Source organism: Hemicordylus capensis, chromosome 6, assembly GCF_027244095.1.
Source record: "Hemicordylus capensis ecotype Gifberg chromosome 6, rHemCap1.1.pri, whole genome shotgun sequence".
Taxonomy (NCBI): Eukaryota; Metazoa; Chordata; class Lepidosauria; order Squamata; family Cordylidae; genus Hemicordylus; species Hemicordylus capensis.
The window spans coordinates 8,231,859-8,248,477 of NC_069662.1; the positions used below are offsets into that span (position 1 = coordinate 8,231,859).

At 45.0% G+C, this 16,619-nt stretch overlaps 1 protein-coding gene across 1 annotated transcript in view; it reads right to left on the reverse strand.

Annotated features, from left to right (window-relative positions):
* Positions 1 to 339: 339 nt before the first annotated feature.
* The window catches only part of LOC128329421 (T cell receptor alpha chain MC.7.G5-like), a 209,014-nt gene continuing 192,734 nt past the window's right edge, over positions 340 to 16,619 (reverse strand). Inside the window, exons 5-8 of the mRNA XM_053260599.1 lie at positions 6,541 to 6,828; positions 4,068 to 4,106; positions 3,225 to 3,332; positions 340 to 701 (exon numbers count right to left, since the gene is read on the reverse strand). Of these exons, the coding sequence (XP_053116574.1) occupies positions 3,226 to 3,332; positions 4,068 to 4,106; positions 6,541 to 6,828 (434 nt within the window). The 3' untranslated portion in view covers positions 340 to 701; position 3,225. The remainder of the gene's footprint in view (positions 702 to 3,224; positions 3,333 to 4,067; positions 4,107 to 6,540; positions 6,829 to 16,619) is intronic.

Sequence of the window (16,619 nt, forward strand, 5' to 3'; positions counted from 1 at the left end):
AATACTGACAGTTTTATTTTCAGTCCCCTTCCTCATGATCCCTAGCATGGAATTGGCCTTTTTCACAGCTGCTGTACAATGAGCAGTCCACCAGTTATAGATTGTTATGGAACTTAAGCCTTCCTGGCACTGAATTTTTGACATACTAGATTCATCCTTTTTCACATGTACTTAAGTGGACAGCTCACCACCCCCATATTCTTGAGTCCCCTCATCTTGCAATCTCTGGCTTTGGGCCTACTTTCTTACTTCTAATCCACCTACCTTCCTTTAAAAAAAAAAAAAAAAGATGATCAGGAAATATTATCAAAACCACCAAGTACCACCAATACACAAGGATTCAAAAACGTATACATTTTAATATTCAGTACAATACAGGATGTGAGGGTAGATTACATTCAGAAGATAGCATCATACAACAGAGCGGCACAGGAAGCTGCTTTGCCAACTTGTTTTCTTCTCAAGGCTCCTGTGCTTGAAGGGCTGCATGAGAAGCAGAAATCCAGAATGCAAAGTCTCTCCTTGCCAGTATAAATGTTGACAAGCCATGGAAGAAGGAATACAGGAAGGATGCAATGTGGTTCTCCGCCGCGGAGTAAATCCACTCTTCTTTGTGTTTGTCCACAGATGGAGAGGGTACAAGCTTCCAAGGGGGTTCTTTCACAATATCTCACCCAGATATTTACATTTTCTTGTCATTCCTAAAATTCAAGGAGAGGGAGAGACATCTTAATTATACGGGAGCCCGATATCTGTAGAACCTACTGCACAAGGGAGCATAATTAGCAGCAGAAAGTTCCCTGCACAAAAGAAACGATATGGAAATTGGCCTTTGGGTGTTCTCAGACTTTCTGGTGTTCACTAATGCCAGTCTAGTTCCCTAACTATCTTTAGAAGTGTATTACTGTATAACAGGAGCTGACTGAATTGGATCAAGGGCGTATCTAGTCCAACTGTGAGGTCATTCACACAATCAAAAACTGTATTCTACCTGGGTTTGGGAGCTGTGTGTGTTCCCAGTTTTTGGTTGTGTGGAAGCAAGGTAGCAGGAAAACCTGGATAGCTTTTCCTCCTACCTTGCTCCCACATGATCACTTCTACCCAGGTTTTCATCTTACCATTCTGACTGAAAATTTGGAGTGCACACAGCTCCCAAAGCCAAACACAATTTTTGATTGTGTGATTGACCTCATTCTGTTTCTAACATGATCCAGCCAGATGCTCCTGGAAATGTTCTTATGTATCCCACAAGCAGGGCAACCAACCACCCTCTCTGAAATCTGGCAACTGAATTCTATTGGTGTTTTCATTACTGTTCACCTAAATGGACACCAAACCTAAATGCTTCCCTACTAACCACCCTGGCACTCTGTCATCAGTGTGAGAGGACTGGAAGCAATGATACAGCTTTGGGGAATATGGGTCTCTGTGAGATCTGGAGGTCTTTCGATTGGGCGGCTGGGACTCAGGGTTCCGAAAAGAATTTGACTTCATTCTCAATGAGGCAGTAAACCTGTCAGCATGTCAGATGGCAGGATGAATCAAAGGAGAGGATGTCCCTCTATAAAATACTCATCCTTCTCACATCAAAAATTCAACACCAGAGATAAGGCTGGGCTTGAACTCTCCTCCCTGATATCTGGTTTTCTGTGTGGAGGGAAATTTTGCTTCCAGGGACATTAATTCATGTGAGTCCTTTGTCTACCATCTGAAGAAGTGGTACAGCCCTGCACAGGTTTACAACCTCAGTGAGGGCTCTGCCTGGTGTGTGACACTAGAGGTACCTGGGCTGTGGAGCAGGAATATTTCAAAATGAGGCCTCTTGCTTAATATTGGTGGATTCCTTAGATGGATTCTTTGATTTGTGAAGTTTTTAAAATTGTCAATGGGCGCTACAATGGCGCATGAGAAGGCAGAAGCCGAAATTCAAATCAGGAACAGTCTAAACCAGGGTTTCTCATCGTGTGGGTCCCCAGATGTAATTGGACTTCAGCTCCCATAATTCCCAACCAAAGGCCACTGGGGCTGGGGATTATGGGAGTTGAAGTCCAATAACATCTGGGGACCCACACACTGAGAAACCCTGGTCTAGACCAGGAGGTAGGCAACTTTGGCTCTCCAGCTGTTGTTGAACCACAACAACCGCTGGGGCATAGGGAGTTTGGTGGAGGCCAGGGGACAAAGTCCGACCACCAGCTCCCCCGCCCCCTGGGTGTCCCTTCGCGCACACAAAGTGTGCATGTGCCCCAAGCCACGCTCCTTGTACCTGATGTCAGATGCAATGGGGCAGAGCCAGTGCCAAGAACAGGGCTGTCACAACCCCCAGCAGAGATTCATTTCTTTGTCAGCGGTTGGTGGAATCGCTGAAAAGGAACTCCAGGGATAGCCCCATTCTGGGCACTGGCCCCGCCCCCTCTTACATCTGATGTCAGATGCAGGGGAGGGTCCAATGCCTGGTGGGAGGAGAGTCCTTCCTTCCTTCCTTCCTTAGATAGCCTTTCATTTTGCTGGCTGGAGAGGAAAGAAGTGGGACTTGCGCTCCCAGCTGGTCAGCACTTTGCTCGCTGGCTGGGTGCAGAAGGGGGCAAGTTGGCTCCCTGGCCGGGGTAGAGGGGAAGCCTTGGGCGGGGCAGACCATTGGGGCCTGGGGACACTTGTCTCCCCTTGCTCAATAGTTGCTACACCCCTGGTTGGGGAGCTAAGATTGCCTACCCCCTGGTCTAGACCATCCAAGGAGCTCTCTAAGAATGTAGCACAGTGGCTGATGGTGTTTGCAGGCGGATGTGAGGCTAGTGCAAAACTGTTGTGCTAGTGCTGCACTGCCACAAGAACATGCACTGTTGCACAACAGCACCTCCTTTCTAAAATGGGAACTTCTGTGCAAGATTGCAAGAGTGCAAGATCACAATCCCACAAATGCCTGGGGTTTTGGGGTTTTGTTTTTTTTAGCACAACTGAGCTATCCTTTCACACTCATGCAAATTTGCTCACTGCATGCCACTGCTCTGGATACCAGCCAGTGTTTCTAATTATTTTTAGCAATTGGATTATTATCTGAAACATAACAGAGACCAGCCAAGTATTATGCTCACTTCCTGCTAGCTTCTGGTAGGTCTGTTCCCAATTACATTTTCACCAAGATGCCGGGGCAGAGCTAACCAGATCTGGATCAATTCCCTGGACTTTAAGCAGGTTTATCCCCACCAAAAGAGCACCATGCTTACCTCATCTTGACCAGAGCTGTAAGGTGATGAGTAAGTTGACAGCAACAGTCTTGAAGAAAATAACCCTCAGTCCTAACACCGTGAGAGAAAGGAGACTCAGCCGGGAATCTGATGGAAACAAAAAATGGGGAAAGAATAAACATCACAGGAGAACAGCCTTCTGCATGCTAGCAACTGCTCACAGACCACTTGGACAACTCTTTATTTAAGAGAGTCCCTTCTTCTTCATGAACCCTGCAGCCTGTTAAGACCATCGGGGGAGGTCTGGTTGTGGTTACCACCAGCTTGTATGGTGGCGGTCCAAAACTGGGTCTTCTCTAGGGTTGACATAAGAACAGCCCTGTGGGATCAAGCCCAAGGCCTACCTAGTCCAGCATCCTGTTTCCCACAGTGGCCCACCAGATGCCTTTGAGAAGCCCACAAGCAAGAGGTGAGGGCATACCCTCTCTCTTGATTTTGCTCCCCTGCAAGTGGTATTTAAAGGCATCTTGCCTCTGAAGCTGGAGCTGGCCTATAGCCACCAGGCTAGTAGCGGTTGATAGACCTGTCCTCTGTGAATTTGTCCAAGCCCCTTTTAAAGCCATCCAAGCTGGTGGCCATCACCACATTCCATGGCAGAGAATTCCATAAGAATTGGGTTGCCCCAGGGTTCTGAGACACACCCCCAAATGAAATCAGAACCTCTCCCCATCTCTGGTTGTTTTAAAATGACTTTTGAAAACACCTGCTTTATCAGGCTTTTAGTTTATGATGTTTTAAAGTTTTATTGATGGTAACTCTAATGTGTTTTTAGATGATTTTGGGGTTCTCACAGGTTGAATCTATTTTCCTGATTGCACATACCTGACTCAGTTGATCCTTCTGATTGGGCAGGAATGGACTCTGCAACAAGAATGATAAGGAGAATTAGTGAATGAATGACCACAATACTGATGATAAAGTTTTGTCGGCTGACATCCTAATGACATGCTGATAGCAAGATATCTTGCAAGATATCACATTCTTGTGATAGCAAGAATGACTTGTCCCCTTTGCTAAGCAAGGTCCACCCTGGTTGCATTTGAAGGGGAGACTACACATGAGCACTGTAAGATATTCCCCTTAGGGGATGGGGCCGCTCTGGGAAGAGCATCTGCCTGCTTGCATGCAGAAGATTCCATGTTCCCTGCCGGGATCTCCAAGACAGGGCTGAGAGAGACTGCTCCCTGTAACCTTGGAGAAACTGCTACCAGTCAGTGTAGATAATACTGAGCTAGATGGACCAATGGTCTGACTCGGTATATGGCAGCTTCCTATGTTCCTAACAAACAGGACTCTTCTCACGATCGGCATTAGGGTCAGAGAAGCCTCCAGCTCTAACTCGGGAACTGGGCATGGTCCCCATTGGCTATCATGAGACTCTTACAAGCAAGCTAGGAGGCAGGGGAAATGATGGCCTGCGAGTTGGGCACAGAGGAAAGGTGCAGGGTGGGGAAGCTCCTTTCCTTCCACCCTCACTCTGGTGTTGGGTACAAGTTCTGGGCTCACTGATGCTGCCCGCCTCCATGCCCAGCTCACAGCTGGTTTTCTGATAGAAAGCATGAATTGCTCCCTTTGCAAAGCAGGGTCTGCCCTGGTTTGCAATTGAATAGGAGACAACCTGTGTGAGCGCTGTAAGATATTCCCCTTAGAAGATGGGGCTGCTCTGGGAAGAACACCTGCCTGCATGCTTGCATGTACAAGGTTCCAAGTTCCCTCCCTGGCATCTCTAGAAAGGGCTGAGAGAGACTCCTGCCTGCAACCCTGGAGAAGCCGCTGCCAGTCTGTGTAAACTATTCTGAGCTAGATGGGCCAAGGGTCTGACTTGGTAGAAGGCAGTTTCCTAGGTTCCTACAAGGGTTCTGGGACATGGTCTAAGCCAGGGGCACACAACCCAAATGGTCCAGTGTGCCGGAACTGACCATGATTTGGTATATGAGGTCAATTTTCAGCACATACATTCGTACATTTAATTTATTATTAATGAAAGAAGTTTTATTTACTTGACATTCTCCCACCCTCACTCCCCCTCCATTTAGGGGCCCACCATTTTTAACTAAGGATACATAGTTAAAAGATAACTAGATGACTGAGTTGGAGAGCTATAGGCCACCTCCAGCCTCAAAGGCAGGTTGCCTCTAAGTACCAGTTGCAAGGGAGTCACAGCAGGAGAGAGGGCATGCCCTCAACTCCTGCCTGTAGGCTTCCAGCAGCATCTGGTGGGCCACTGTGCGAAACAGGATGCTGGACTAGATGGGCTTCCTTGGGCCTGATCCCGCAGGGCTGTTCTTATGTTCTTACTGGCCAGAAAATGGGCTTTATCACTGCCGGGTCAGTGGGGCCCCTGGAGTGCATGCCAACCCCAAACAAATGCCAAGTCCTCTCCTCTCCCGAAATTCCTCTTGCTTTCAGGCGGAAATCCCAGACATGCGTATTGGGACATAAGTCCCTCTGGGTACACCGTGGGACATGTTTCCGAGTAAACATGCATAGGATGAGGCAGTAAGGCAGTTTCCAGATCCTATGGTGCTGCAGGGTATTCCTACCTGGGGGCCAGTAAAAAAAAAAGGTTCCTATGGCCCGGGTCCGGCCTCCAGGCCTTATATTTGCAGGCCTGGTCTAAGCCAAGGATTCTGAAACCCCAAATCTTGTCGGACTGCAACTCCCATGGCCTTTTGCCATTGTGAATGAGGATGATGGGAATTATAATCACACCACATCTGGGCAGCCAAGGTTGGGAACTCCTGGCCTAAGACGCACATTCAGTCCATGTGGCGCCCTGGCCAGGGCTTTTGGGACTGAAAAAGTGACCTGGGACACTTACATAGGAACACAGGAGGTTGCCTTCTACTGAGTCAGACCATTGTTCTATCTCATTCAGTATTTCCTACACTGACTGGCAGCGGCTCTCCAAGGATTCAAGCAGGAGTCTCTCCCAGCCCGACCAGGAGATGCTGCCAGGGAGCGAACCTAGGGCCTTCTGTATGCAAGCAGATGCTCCGTACCGCTGAGCTACAGACCCATCGCCTCTTCCAACTCTCGTCTGTGGTAAGAGTATCAGGCACCTTTTGTATTGTTTCCAGGTCTGTCTGCCTGACATAAACTGCCTTCTACTTGAGGAACCTCTGATAAGTTTGCAAGAAAATCCAGGGTTCTCTAAAACATTGTCTGAAGACTACTGGGTTACAACATACTCATAATATGCTCTGGAAAGCTATCATTGCCTAGGGAGGGAGGACGAGGAGACCAAACTTCAGCAGCAAAAACTAAAACACGAATATCTTCCTCACCCACTTACCGTCTGACTCATCGAAGGTCTTGTTCTTGTGCCAAGCAGAACACTTAAATTTGTTGTTCTTTGGGCCCCAGAGAACGGCTCCATAACTGGCTGTTTGACTGCTGCCTTCCGGGTCTTTCACTACCACAACTGAGCTATCGACAGATATGAACTCAGAATCATCCATCTTCGCTTTGAATGACTCTTTTTCAGCTGGAGAATAATCGGTGAAGAGGCAAGCAGAAATGTCTTTCCCTTTTTCATCAGTCGGCTGTAATTTGTAGACAGAAGGTTTTGAATCCGGAATATCTGAACAAGAAAGCAAAGAGATCACCATTATTAGCCACGATGACCAGTAATGCCTGAAAGCGAGAACCCCAACTTTGGGGTCTCGAGCAAATGCACTTCGAGAAGGGGCATGGCATTTTGTTTCTGTTCCTTTTCAGTATTGATGTGACTTCTTATAACCACCTGCCTTTGGCATGTCTTGTACATTATGGCACCATCAGTATCATTAGGTGTCTAAAGTACCTTTAAAGCTTGTTGTGAAGACGGCCAGTTGCTACTCAGAGCCAGGGGCTGGTCTACGTGCCCCAGTGCTATGGTATTCACCGAGTGCAGAGAGGATAGGAGGAGAGCTGGTTAGGAATGTGCAAACCGGCTCGATGTTGAGCCAGTTCAAAGTCGAACCGCTTCGGTTCAACGGTTCAGGGTCAAACCGAACCACCCCCTGTTCAGTCTGACCCTGGACCGAACATCTCCCAAATATTTGGGTAGTTCGCGAATGTTTTTCGGTGTAAATAATAATAATAATTTTATATATATATATATATATATATATATATATTTATATATATATTTATATATATATATTTATATATATATTTATATATTTATATATATATTTATATATTTATATATTTATATATTTATATATTTAAACTGACTCCCTTCTGGGGAGTTGCTGGTGGCGGCGGGGATGTGTGTGTCCACAGAGGTTCCCCCTCCCGCTGCCGGATTTCCTTATGCCCCCGCTCCGGCCAGTTCAGCTGGATGTTTAGCCCTTCAACTACTTTTCACTACCATTTCGCCTCCATTTTGGAGGCCACACACCTGGGTGATTGGCCTCTGTGTGGCTGGGCCAGCACATCCCTAGAGCTGGTCTTGTAGTAGTGAGCATTAATTGTCCCATTTGCTAAGCAGGGTCTGCCCCAGTTTGTTTTTGAATGGGAGACAGCCTGTGTGAGCTCTGCAAGATATTCCCCTTAGGGGATGGGGCCACTCTGGGAAAAGCACCTGCCTGCATGTGTATCCATCATGGCCCAGGGCTCTTGTCCCCCCCGACACACACACACACACACACACACACACACACACACACACACACACACACCAGCACCAGCACCAGCAATTATCCCTATGTGCCTGGCTGTTACAAGTATAGCCTGTTTTCATCTGCGAAATGAACTCCCTCCCTTCTTCCCAGAATAGACTCTCAAGGCAAAGTCATAATGGAAACCAATACAAAACAAAACAGAAATCCCACAGCTGAAGGGAACATTCAAAGAGCAGATGAAACAAACAGAATCTTCATGAGCGGATGTTTGTGTCGGGTTCTACATATGTCTGAAGCTGCTTCTGCAGCACACATAAACACAACACACAACACATACATACACACACACCCTGTTTGGTCCATAGGTCTCTAGCTTGGCTCAACCAAGAGTTTAGTCCCAGCTCTAAAAAGCCAGTTCCCAGAAGTGCCTGCAAAGTTCACACCTCACTGTGGGTTTTTACATGCTGCTTCGGTATGACTATACACTCATGATTTGAGCAACAGCATCACTACCCACATTTCCTGCTTTGCTACAGGGTTTCCTGGGTAGGCAAAAGCTTGTCAAGAGCAATCGGCACTCATTTGGTTCCCATCAAGACTTAACAATCTTAAGTGGGAAAAAGTGTATACTCTGTTGCAGGGAGGGAATCAATATTGGAACCCAAACGAACCCAAATTTGTTGCCAAGAGAGGCTGGCTTCTGTGGTCCAAATTTTATGCATGCATTGATACATAAAGCTGGTCTTGTGGTAGCAAGCATGAATTGTCCCCTTTGCAAAGCGGGGTCTACCCTGGTTTTCATTTGAATGGAGAGACTGCATGTGTGAGCACTGGAAGAGATACCCCTTAGGGGATGGGGCCGCTCTGGGAAGAGCATCTACAAGCTTGCATGCAGAAGGTTCCAAGTTCCCTCCCTGGCTTCTCCAAGATAGGGCTGAGAGAGATTCCTGCCTGCAACCTTGGAGAAGCCACTGCCAGTCTGTGAAGACAATACTGAGCTAGATAGACCAATGGTCTGACTCAGTATATGGCAGCTTCATATGTTCCTATGTTTCCTATGTTCCTAACCACACATACAATCTGTGTGCATATGTGTGCATACAAGACCATACAAGATGGTTAAATCCCAGCTGTTCTCACACACAGCCTAACAGAGTCTGGGCTTCCCTAGCCTGGGTTAGGCTTTGTTTGGGAGCAGCCTCAATGGCATTTACTCACCAGGTTCCACTGATAACCTTATTCCTCTTTCAAATATGTTCTTATGGGCGACATTGTTCACACCATGCTACAGTCCTGTCAAAAAATAGGTGTGGGCTTCCACTGGGTCCTGCCCTTTGATCGCCATTTCTTAACCATTACTCAATATAAATGGGTTGGTGGGGATGAGTAGACATCAGAATTGAAGAGTCTAACCACTGCTATGCTACATCATAACAATGGTCTGTCAAGGATCACCTTATGGACTCCCACCCAACCCAGGGGTGTGCTATGGAATAAGTCAAGAAAACCAAGACTGCAAAAATAGATTAAATCATATTCATGGTTCTTTCAAAACTGGCATAAACAAAAGAGTCAGCTTACCAGGGATAACTATGATAACTTATTCCCACTTCCAAATATGAGTTTTTTCCATCCATCAGTATTAACACAGTGAGAAAGGCCTCTACAAAATGGCGGCTCTGTGAGAACTGGCATGTATTACACTGCCTATGCGGTTTGGTCTTTTTGTGGGGGGGAAACATGAAACCATAGTCATGTTTCAGAGCAAACGTCTTACCACTTTTTTGTGTGTTGTTTTTTAAAAAATTGAAAAAAATACCCTTCTTTACTCTACAACAGAAAGGTCTGAATTTCTTGGTGTAGTTCAATAAAATTTAACAAAACAATGGAAGGAAAGAGGGAAATGAACACATAGGGCAAGATCTGGCCAACATATCTTTCTTTCTCTCTTTCTCACTCACTGAAGCTGTTCTCACATGTACCCTAACCTAGGTTACGGAAGAGCAGCCTGGGTTAGGCTATGCATGAAGAGAGGAGAGCTGCTCTTGTGGTCGCAAGCATGACTTGTCCCCCTAGCTAAGCAGGGTCTGCCCTGGTTGCATGTGAATGGGAGACTTGATGTGTGATCACTGCAAGATATTTCCCTCAGAGGGGATGGAGCCGCTCTGGGAAGATCAGAAGGTTCCAAGTTCCCTCCCTGGCCTCTCCAAGATAGGGCTGAGAGAGATTCCTGCCTGCAACCTTGGAGAAGCCGCTGCCAGTCTGTGAAGACAATACTGAGCTAGATAGACCAATGGTCTGACTCAGTGTATGGCAGTTTCCTATGTTCCTATGAGAACCTCCCAGATCGGACCCAATCTTCGTGGGCAGTGCTGCCCAGCCGAGTTTTAAAACCGGCTCTTAGCTGAGGTTAAGGGCTTGAGTGATCGTGTGTTCAGTGGGACTACATTCAGCTCCAGCGGACACAGAAATGTGTGCCTAGAGCGCCCATCTCCTGGGGGTATCCCCCAATGCACTGTGCATGTCGGACAGTGCATTGTGGGATATCCAGAGGCCAGGATGTATCATCCCGGCCTCTGGAGCTCCACACTGACCCACGCGGCATAGATCATCTGGGTCATGGTCCGCACTCCCAGCAGTATATCCTTGCTCGTCTGGGGGAGAAACTGAATTCAACCAGCACTCCTCCCTGCCCTCCCTCCACCCCGCCCGCTTGTGTGAATGACCTCACTCTCTTCTACAGAAAGATATACATATTAGAACAAGCCTGCAGATCTATAAGAAAATTGCTTTTAAACTAATCAGTTTGCAAAATAAATGGTAATCCTTTGGAAAGTATTTTCCGTTTAGTTCTGCATGCTTAGGCCTGACTGTATTCTACTTTGCTTCTGTTTTGGCAGTTGTAATGTAAAATAAAACTTTTAAAATCATTTTGCCAGTAGCTTGGTTCTTGTGGTTGCTGCTGGGTGTGGGGTGTTGGATTGGATACATCTTCTCGTTCTTTGGTATTGCTTTTAGTCTATTTTGCACAAATCATAACAATGTTTCCTTATTCTGTTTCTTTGATGTCTGAATAGTTTCCGGAGTCCTAGGGGACTTTTTGTTGGCTAGTATTTTATAGAGTGTTTTGTATGAGTTTTGGTTTTTGCAATTTTTAAATTAGAATTATTGAATTTAGAATTGAAGAGGTTGCTGTTTGCCAGTGGGATTATAAGGTGAACCTGGCTGGATCCGACCACTGATCCATCAGGTTCAGAATTTGGATTACATAGTGGGTGATATACAAATAAATGCTGCACTAATGCAATGAACAAAGATGCACACACACACACACACACACAACACACAACACACACAGGCTATGTAGCTGAACAGAAGCTCAAAGTTCCTCAGTAGGTCCTACATATGAAGGTATATACAGTTCTATCAAGCTGTTTGGAACATGGCCATAATTTTTAAAAATGTCACCTTACCAGGGATAACTTCATGTTTAGTCCCATTTCCAAAACTTAATTGACCCCAATTATCAGTATTCACTGTGAAAGATACCTTCAGAAAAGGGAGGCCTTCTGATATTTCCCAAGCATTTTCCTGGCTCCTTTATTGGTTGTTGTGAAAAATGCATTCAATGAAGCTTGTATTTTACAAGGAACTCTGTAAGGTAGGTCAGTATTATTGCCACTCTGGGAAGAGCAGAATGTTCCAGGTTCCCTCCCTGGCTTCTCCAAGATAGGGCTGAGAGATAGTCCTGCCTGCAACCTTGGAGAAGCCACTGCCAGTTTGTGAAGACAATACTGAGCTAGATGGACCAATGGTCTGACTCAGTATATGGCAGCTTCCTATGTTCCTATAGATATGGGGGGAGGCTAGGAATTGCTGTAGGTCACACCCACCCTCACTTCGCTAAAAGGAAATGGCTTTTTAAAAGAACAAATTCTCCAATGAAATGATGAAAACTGTCATGATGGATCACATTAATGGTTCATCTAGCTCACCATTTCCATCTGAAAGTGGTGAACCAGGTGCCATGGGGTGCTTCATAAGCAGGGCATGATTGCCAGATCCTGTTGATAGTCCTCAGCATCCAATAGTCAGAGTTATGCTATAATGGACGTATAAACATCCATCCAATCATTTATCCCAAATCAGTTCTCTCTTTCAAAGCCCATACATACTGACACAGAGAATTATTTGGAAGTTAATGTTAAGATAAATTGAAACTAGAGGGTCCATCCAATATGACGAAACCAAGAAAAATATTCTTGATTGAATCAAGGAAACAAACCCAGAAAAGTAGATCCTGATCTTCTACCACAATTACCTTAAAGATGAGAATATATAAAATGTTAGCTTACCAGGGATAACTACAAGTTTGGTTCCACTTCCAAATGTGAGTTTATATGAATTACCAGTTGTAACACTGTAAGACACACCTTTACAAAATGGCGGCCTTCTGATAGTTCCCAGGCATTGTACTGACTAATTTATTGATCTTTGAAAAATTTAAGCACAAACCACTCTGTAAAGTAGGTTAGTACTATTGCCCCATATCAACGATATGGAGGGAGCATGAGAGAGTGATTTGCTAAAGGCCATATAGAAGGGATGTGCAATATTGGTTCAGAACTCAGGAAATAGCCCAAAATGGACCACTCCAGAGGATATTGGAGATATTCCGGATCTGAATTAGGGAAACCTTTTTCAGTCCAGAACTCTCCTATACTGTTTGGGGAATTCTGGAACATTCCAGAGCTACATGTGGTGGCAGGAGTCTGCACCTCCCCCCTTCCAACACAGCTGGGGTAAAACATTCTTCTGACATCCATCTGCCCACCTGCCTGCCTGCCATGCCTTTATTTCTTAAAAAGATTAATTGGTTATTTTACTTATAGTTATTGTCTGTAGTTCAGGACCAGATTGGATTGAGAATTTGGGATCATACACAGTGCTAACATCTAGTGAGTTTGTGTCAGAGATGGCATCTGAACAGAGAATGTCCAGCTTGTAGCTTAGACTCTTAGTCATTAATCTGCACTAATTCTCTCAGGAAGGTTTAGTATATTGGGGAATTACCAATCCAACCATTCATTCATTCATTCATTGAATTTTTATACTACCCTACCCAATTTGGCTCAGGGTGGTGTTAAAAGCAAAACAAAAACAGTTAAAATCAGTCACCAATAAAAACAAAAATTTTAAAATACCATAAAACAATCACTTGAAAAACAATTTAAAAACCCTTAAAAAACCCAACCCCAGTACATTAAAAAAAACCCTACAATACCCTAACCCTTGAAGACCAGGCCAAACAGATAAGTCTTAAGGGCTCTCCTGAAGGTCAACAAAGAGTTCAAATTACGAATTTCTACAGGGAGTGCATTTCACAGCCCAGGAGCGGCTACAGAGAAGGTCCGCCTCTGAGTCGCCACCAGACGTACCGGGGGTAACTGGAGATGGACCTCCTCAAATGACCTTAATGTGCAGTGGGGATAATACAGAAGATCCCCTAATTTTCCTAAACATTTATGAGAAATATGTTTTTGACTCTTTCAACAACCCATGGAAAGCATGTACAGCACTATGGGTGAAATGGAACACAAGATTTTTTATTTTATTTTTTTTACATGGATTGGGCAGTTCAGTGCATGCAGAGGTGACCTGATCCATGCGTTCATAGCTATAACAAATACCACAATAGATCTGTATTGTACTTCATTCAGGATTGTGTACATACTTTCCTTTACAGAAATGTTTCCCATGTAGGAAAATATTACCTATGAAATGGTCTTCAGATGACCCATTCAATGCAGATTGACTGACAAAGTCAATACAGTCCTGAAAGTTTCCATATTAGAGATAATGTAATATTCTATATTTGACTTATCTGGTTGAGCCAAAACCTCTGAACTCCTTTAAGAATTTCTTTGGGTCCTCCTGGCCATTAGTAAATAATGTCATTTACTCACCAGGTTCCACTGACAACCTTGTTCCTTTCCCAAATACGAACTTATTGGCTACATTGTTCGCACAGTGCTACAGTCCTATCAGAAAAGTGGTGTGTGTGTGTGTGTGTGTGTGTGTGTGTGTGTGTTTTCATTCAGTGGATCTTATGCTTTGAGCACAATTTTATTATAAATGGGTCAGTGTGGATAAAGTAGACATCAGAACATAGGACACAGCATTAAAGCAATGGTCCATCAAGCTCAGCATTGTATTATTGATCAACCCAACGTCACAGGTAGGACCCCATGGTAAGCTCCATGCCCCATCAGGCACATGGTCAAAACCACTGACAGACATGGATCAGGATCAATTACTATGAGCCATTTATGTGGAAATTGATTATTATTAGTGCTATCAGTGATCCAAATTATTGTAGAGCCAGTTCCCCATGCCCAGGGAAAATGTAAGCATGATTTTCTCAGAATGAACTACCTGTGTCACACAGCAAGCCACTTCCAAAGGTTAGGAGAGTTTCAAAAACACTTTTGAGTTTTTGATGCTGAGCTGGCTACACAACGATTTTGACTTGAGTTGAGGGCTCAAGTGAAAAAGGAAAAAGAATGCCAATGCCTAGGCCTTCAGCTGAGCTGAGCCAGATGAGAACAAATGAAAACCTTGCATCCCACCCTCCCACCCCACTACCACTAACACAACACTGTCAATGTCCCCTTCATTATATACATAGTAGATAAGTATGTATCACTGTGGTTAGTCTTGGACTTATCTGGTTGAGCCAAAACCTCTGAACTGTGACCCCTAGTGAATGTATTTTGAGAGCGTACATGTGAACGCATTCTCAGGATAGTGTATAGTGGTGGTAGACAACATCTATTGTTCTGTTTGGATGTAACTGGGATGCCCCTGCTCTTGGGCGGGGGGGGGGCAGTGGGAAATCCACTAGAGGGGGAAATCCACTACAGCTTACCTCTAGAACTAGGAAGTGATTTGGGGTAGCGATTATTTCATTAAATAAAAAATGAATGCATAGATAGATGGATGGGTGGACCAGAAAAACGCACAAGCAATTTAAAAAAAAAGATGTTGCCTTTCAGCTTTCTGATGGGATTATCCATCCATCCACCTCAACATAAAACCTATTTGACCCTTAAGAGTTCAATCTCAAAGCTCCAAGAGTATCTGGAAGTCTGGATAATCAGAAAATTTCATAGAAGACCTTCCCTTATCAGGCAACCACGAGTTTTGTAGTTCACAAGAAAGTGAATCTTGACTATGTGCCATTGAAATTAATGGGATTTAAGTTAGTCATAACTAATGTTCCACTGATTTCAATCGTGCCTAATCAGGGGATTCAATTTCTTTGCATACAGTCTCATGCTACAGCAAAGCTGTATATCATTTATGCCCTAAACACTGGCATAAACAGAAATGGCAACTCACCAGGGGTAACCAGAAGTTTGGTCCCACTCCCAATTATGAAGTTCCATCCAGAGTTAACACTGTGAGATATACCTCTACAAAATGGTGGTTTTGTGAGACTTGGCAGACCTCATGCTGCAAACTCCATTAGTATTATATGGAGTAGACTGTGGAAATATAATCATCTTTCATGGGGTTGCCTTTGAAAAACTCATTCCTTCACAACAGAGACTCTTGAATATATAACAATATATGGTGGTGGGATGGTTTAAGACAGGATGGGAAACCTAGAGGCAATTCTCACAATCACCAAAAAGCGGGCTAAGGGAGCCTAGCCCGCTTTTTGGCAAGCGTGAGGACCACCGAGCTTTTCGATTGCGTGTTGCTGTGGCACGGCTCCACAGCATGGCAATACACGAGGAGACCCCCGCCGGGAGGCTGAAACAAGCCTCCTGGCCCTGGGGGTCTCTCCAGGATGCCTCACGCGCTTGCGCAGGGAATCCTGGAATGATCCCCGCAGCCCCCAGACTGATGGAGCTGGTAGTTGTGTGGGTGGCTGATCCGGCTGCCCAGGGCTGCAGCCTGGATCATCTGCAGGGAGAGCGGGCCAAGCCCACTCTCCCCGCAAAACCCCCTCCAGCAAGTCTCACCGATTGTGAGACTTGCCTCAGTGTGAGGTCATTCACACAATCAAAAATTGTGTTCTACCCGGGTTTGGTGGCTCTGTATACTCCCAATTTTTGGTTGTGTGGAAGCAAGGTAGGAGGAAAACCTAGGTAACATTTCCTCCTCCCTGCTTCCTCACAACCAAAACTTGGGAGGAAACACAGCCCCCCAACCTGGGCAGAACACAGTTTTTGATTGTGTGAATGACCTCATTCTGTCTTTTCCTCTTCCACCCCTTTTCCTTCTCAACCTGTCTCTCTGTGTATGTCTCTTTATCTCATTCATATACAGGGGGGAAACACAGATGGCCAAAAGAGGGCTAATCAGTATGACCATGAGATGCTAAGGACTGCCATGTTGGGCCAGGTCAAAAGTCCATCTAGCTCTGCATTCTGCTCACAGAGAGGAGCCAGTTCCTGGCTCATAAACAGGACATGAAGAAGAAAGCAAGATCTCATTTCCAGTCCAGAGCATCTGTTAATCAGCGGAATGATATGACATCAATTCAACCATCTATCCCAAATCAACTTTCTCAATGCCTAAGAAAATTAAACTTGGAGAGTGATCAAGAAGTTAATATGAACATAAATACCCAAAGGGTAAACATGTATTGACTACATTTATGGGTTGAATATAGATAAAAATCCCACAAAAATAAATTCTGATTTACCAAAATTACTTTAAACATGAGGACATGTAAATCATGTCTACTTACCGG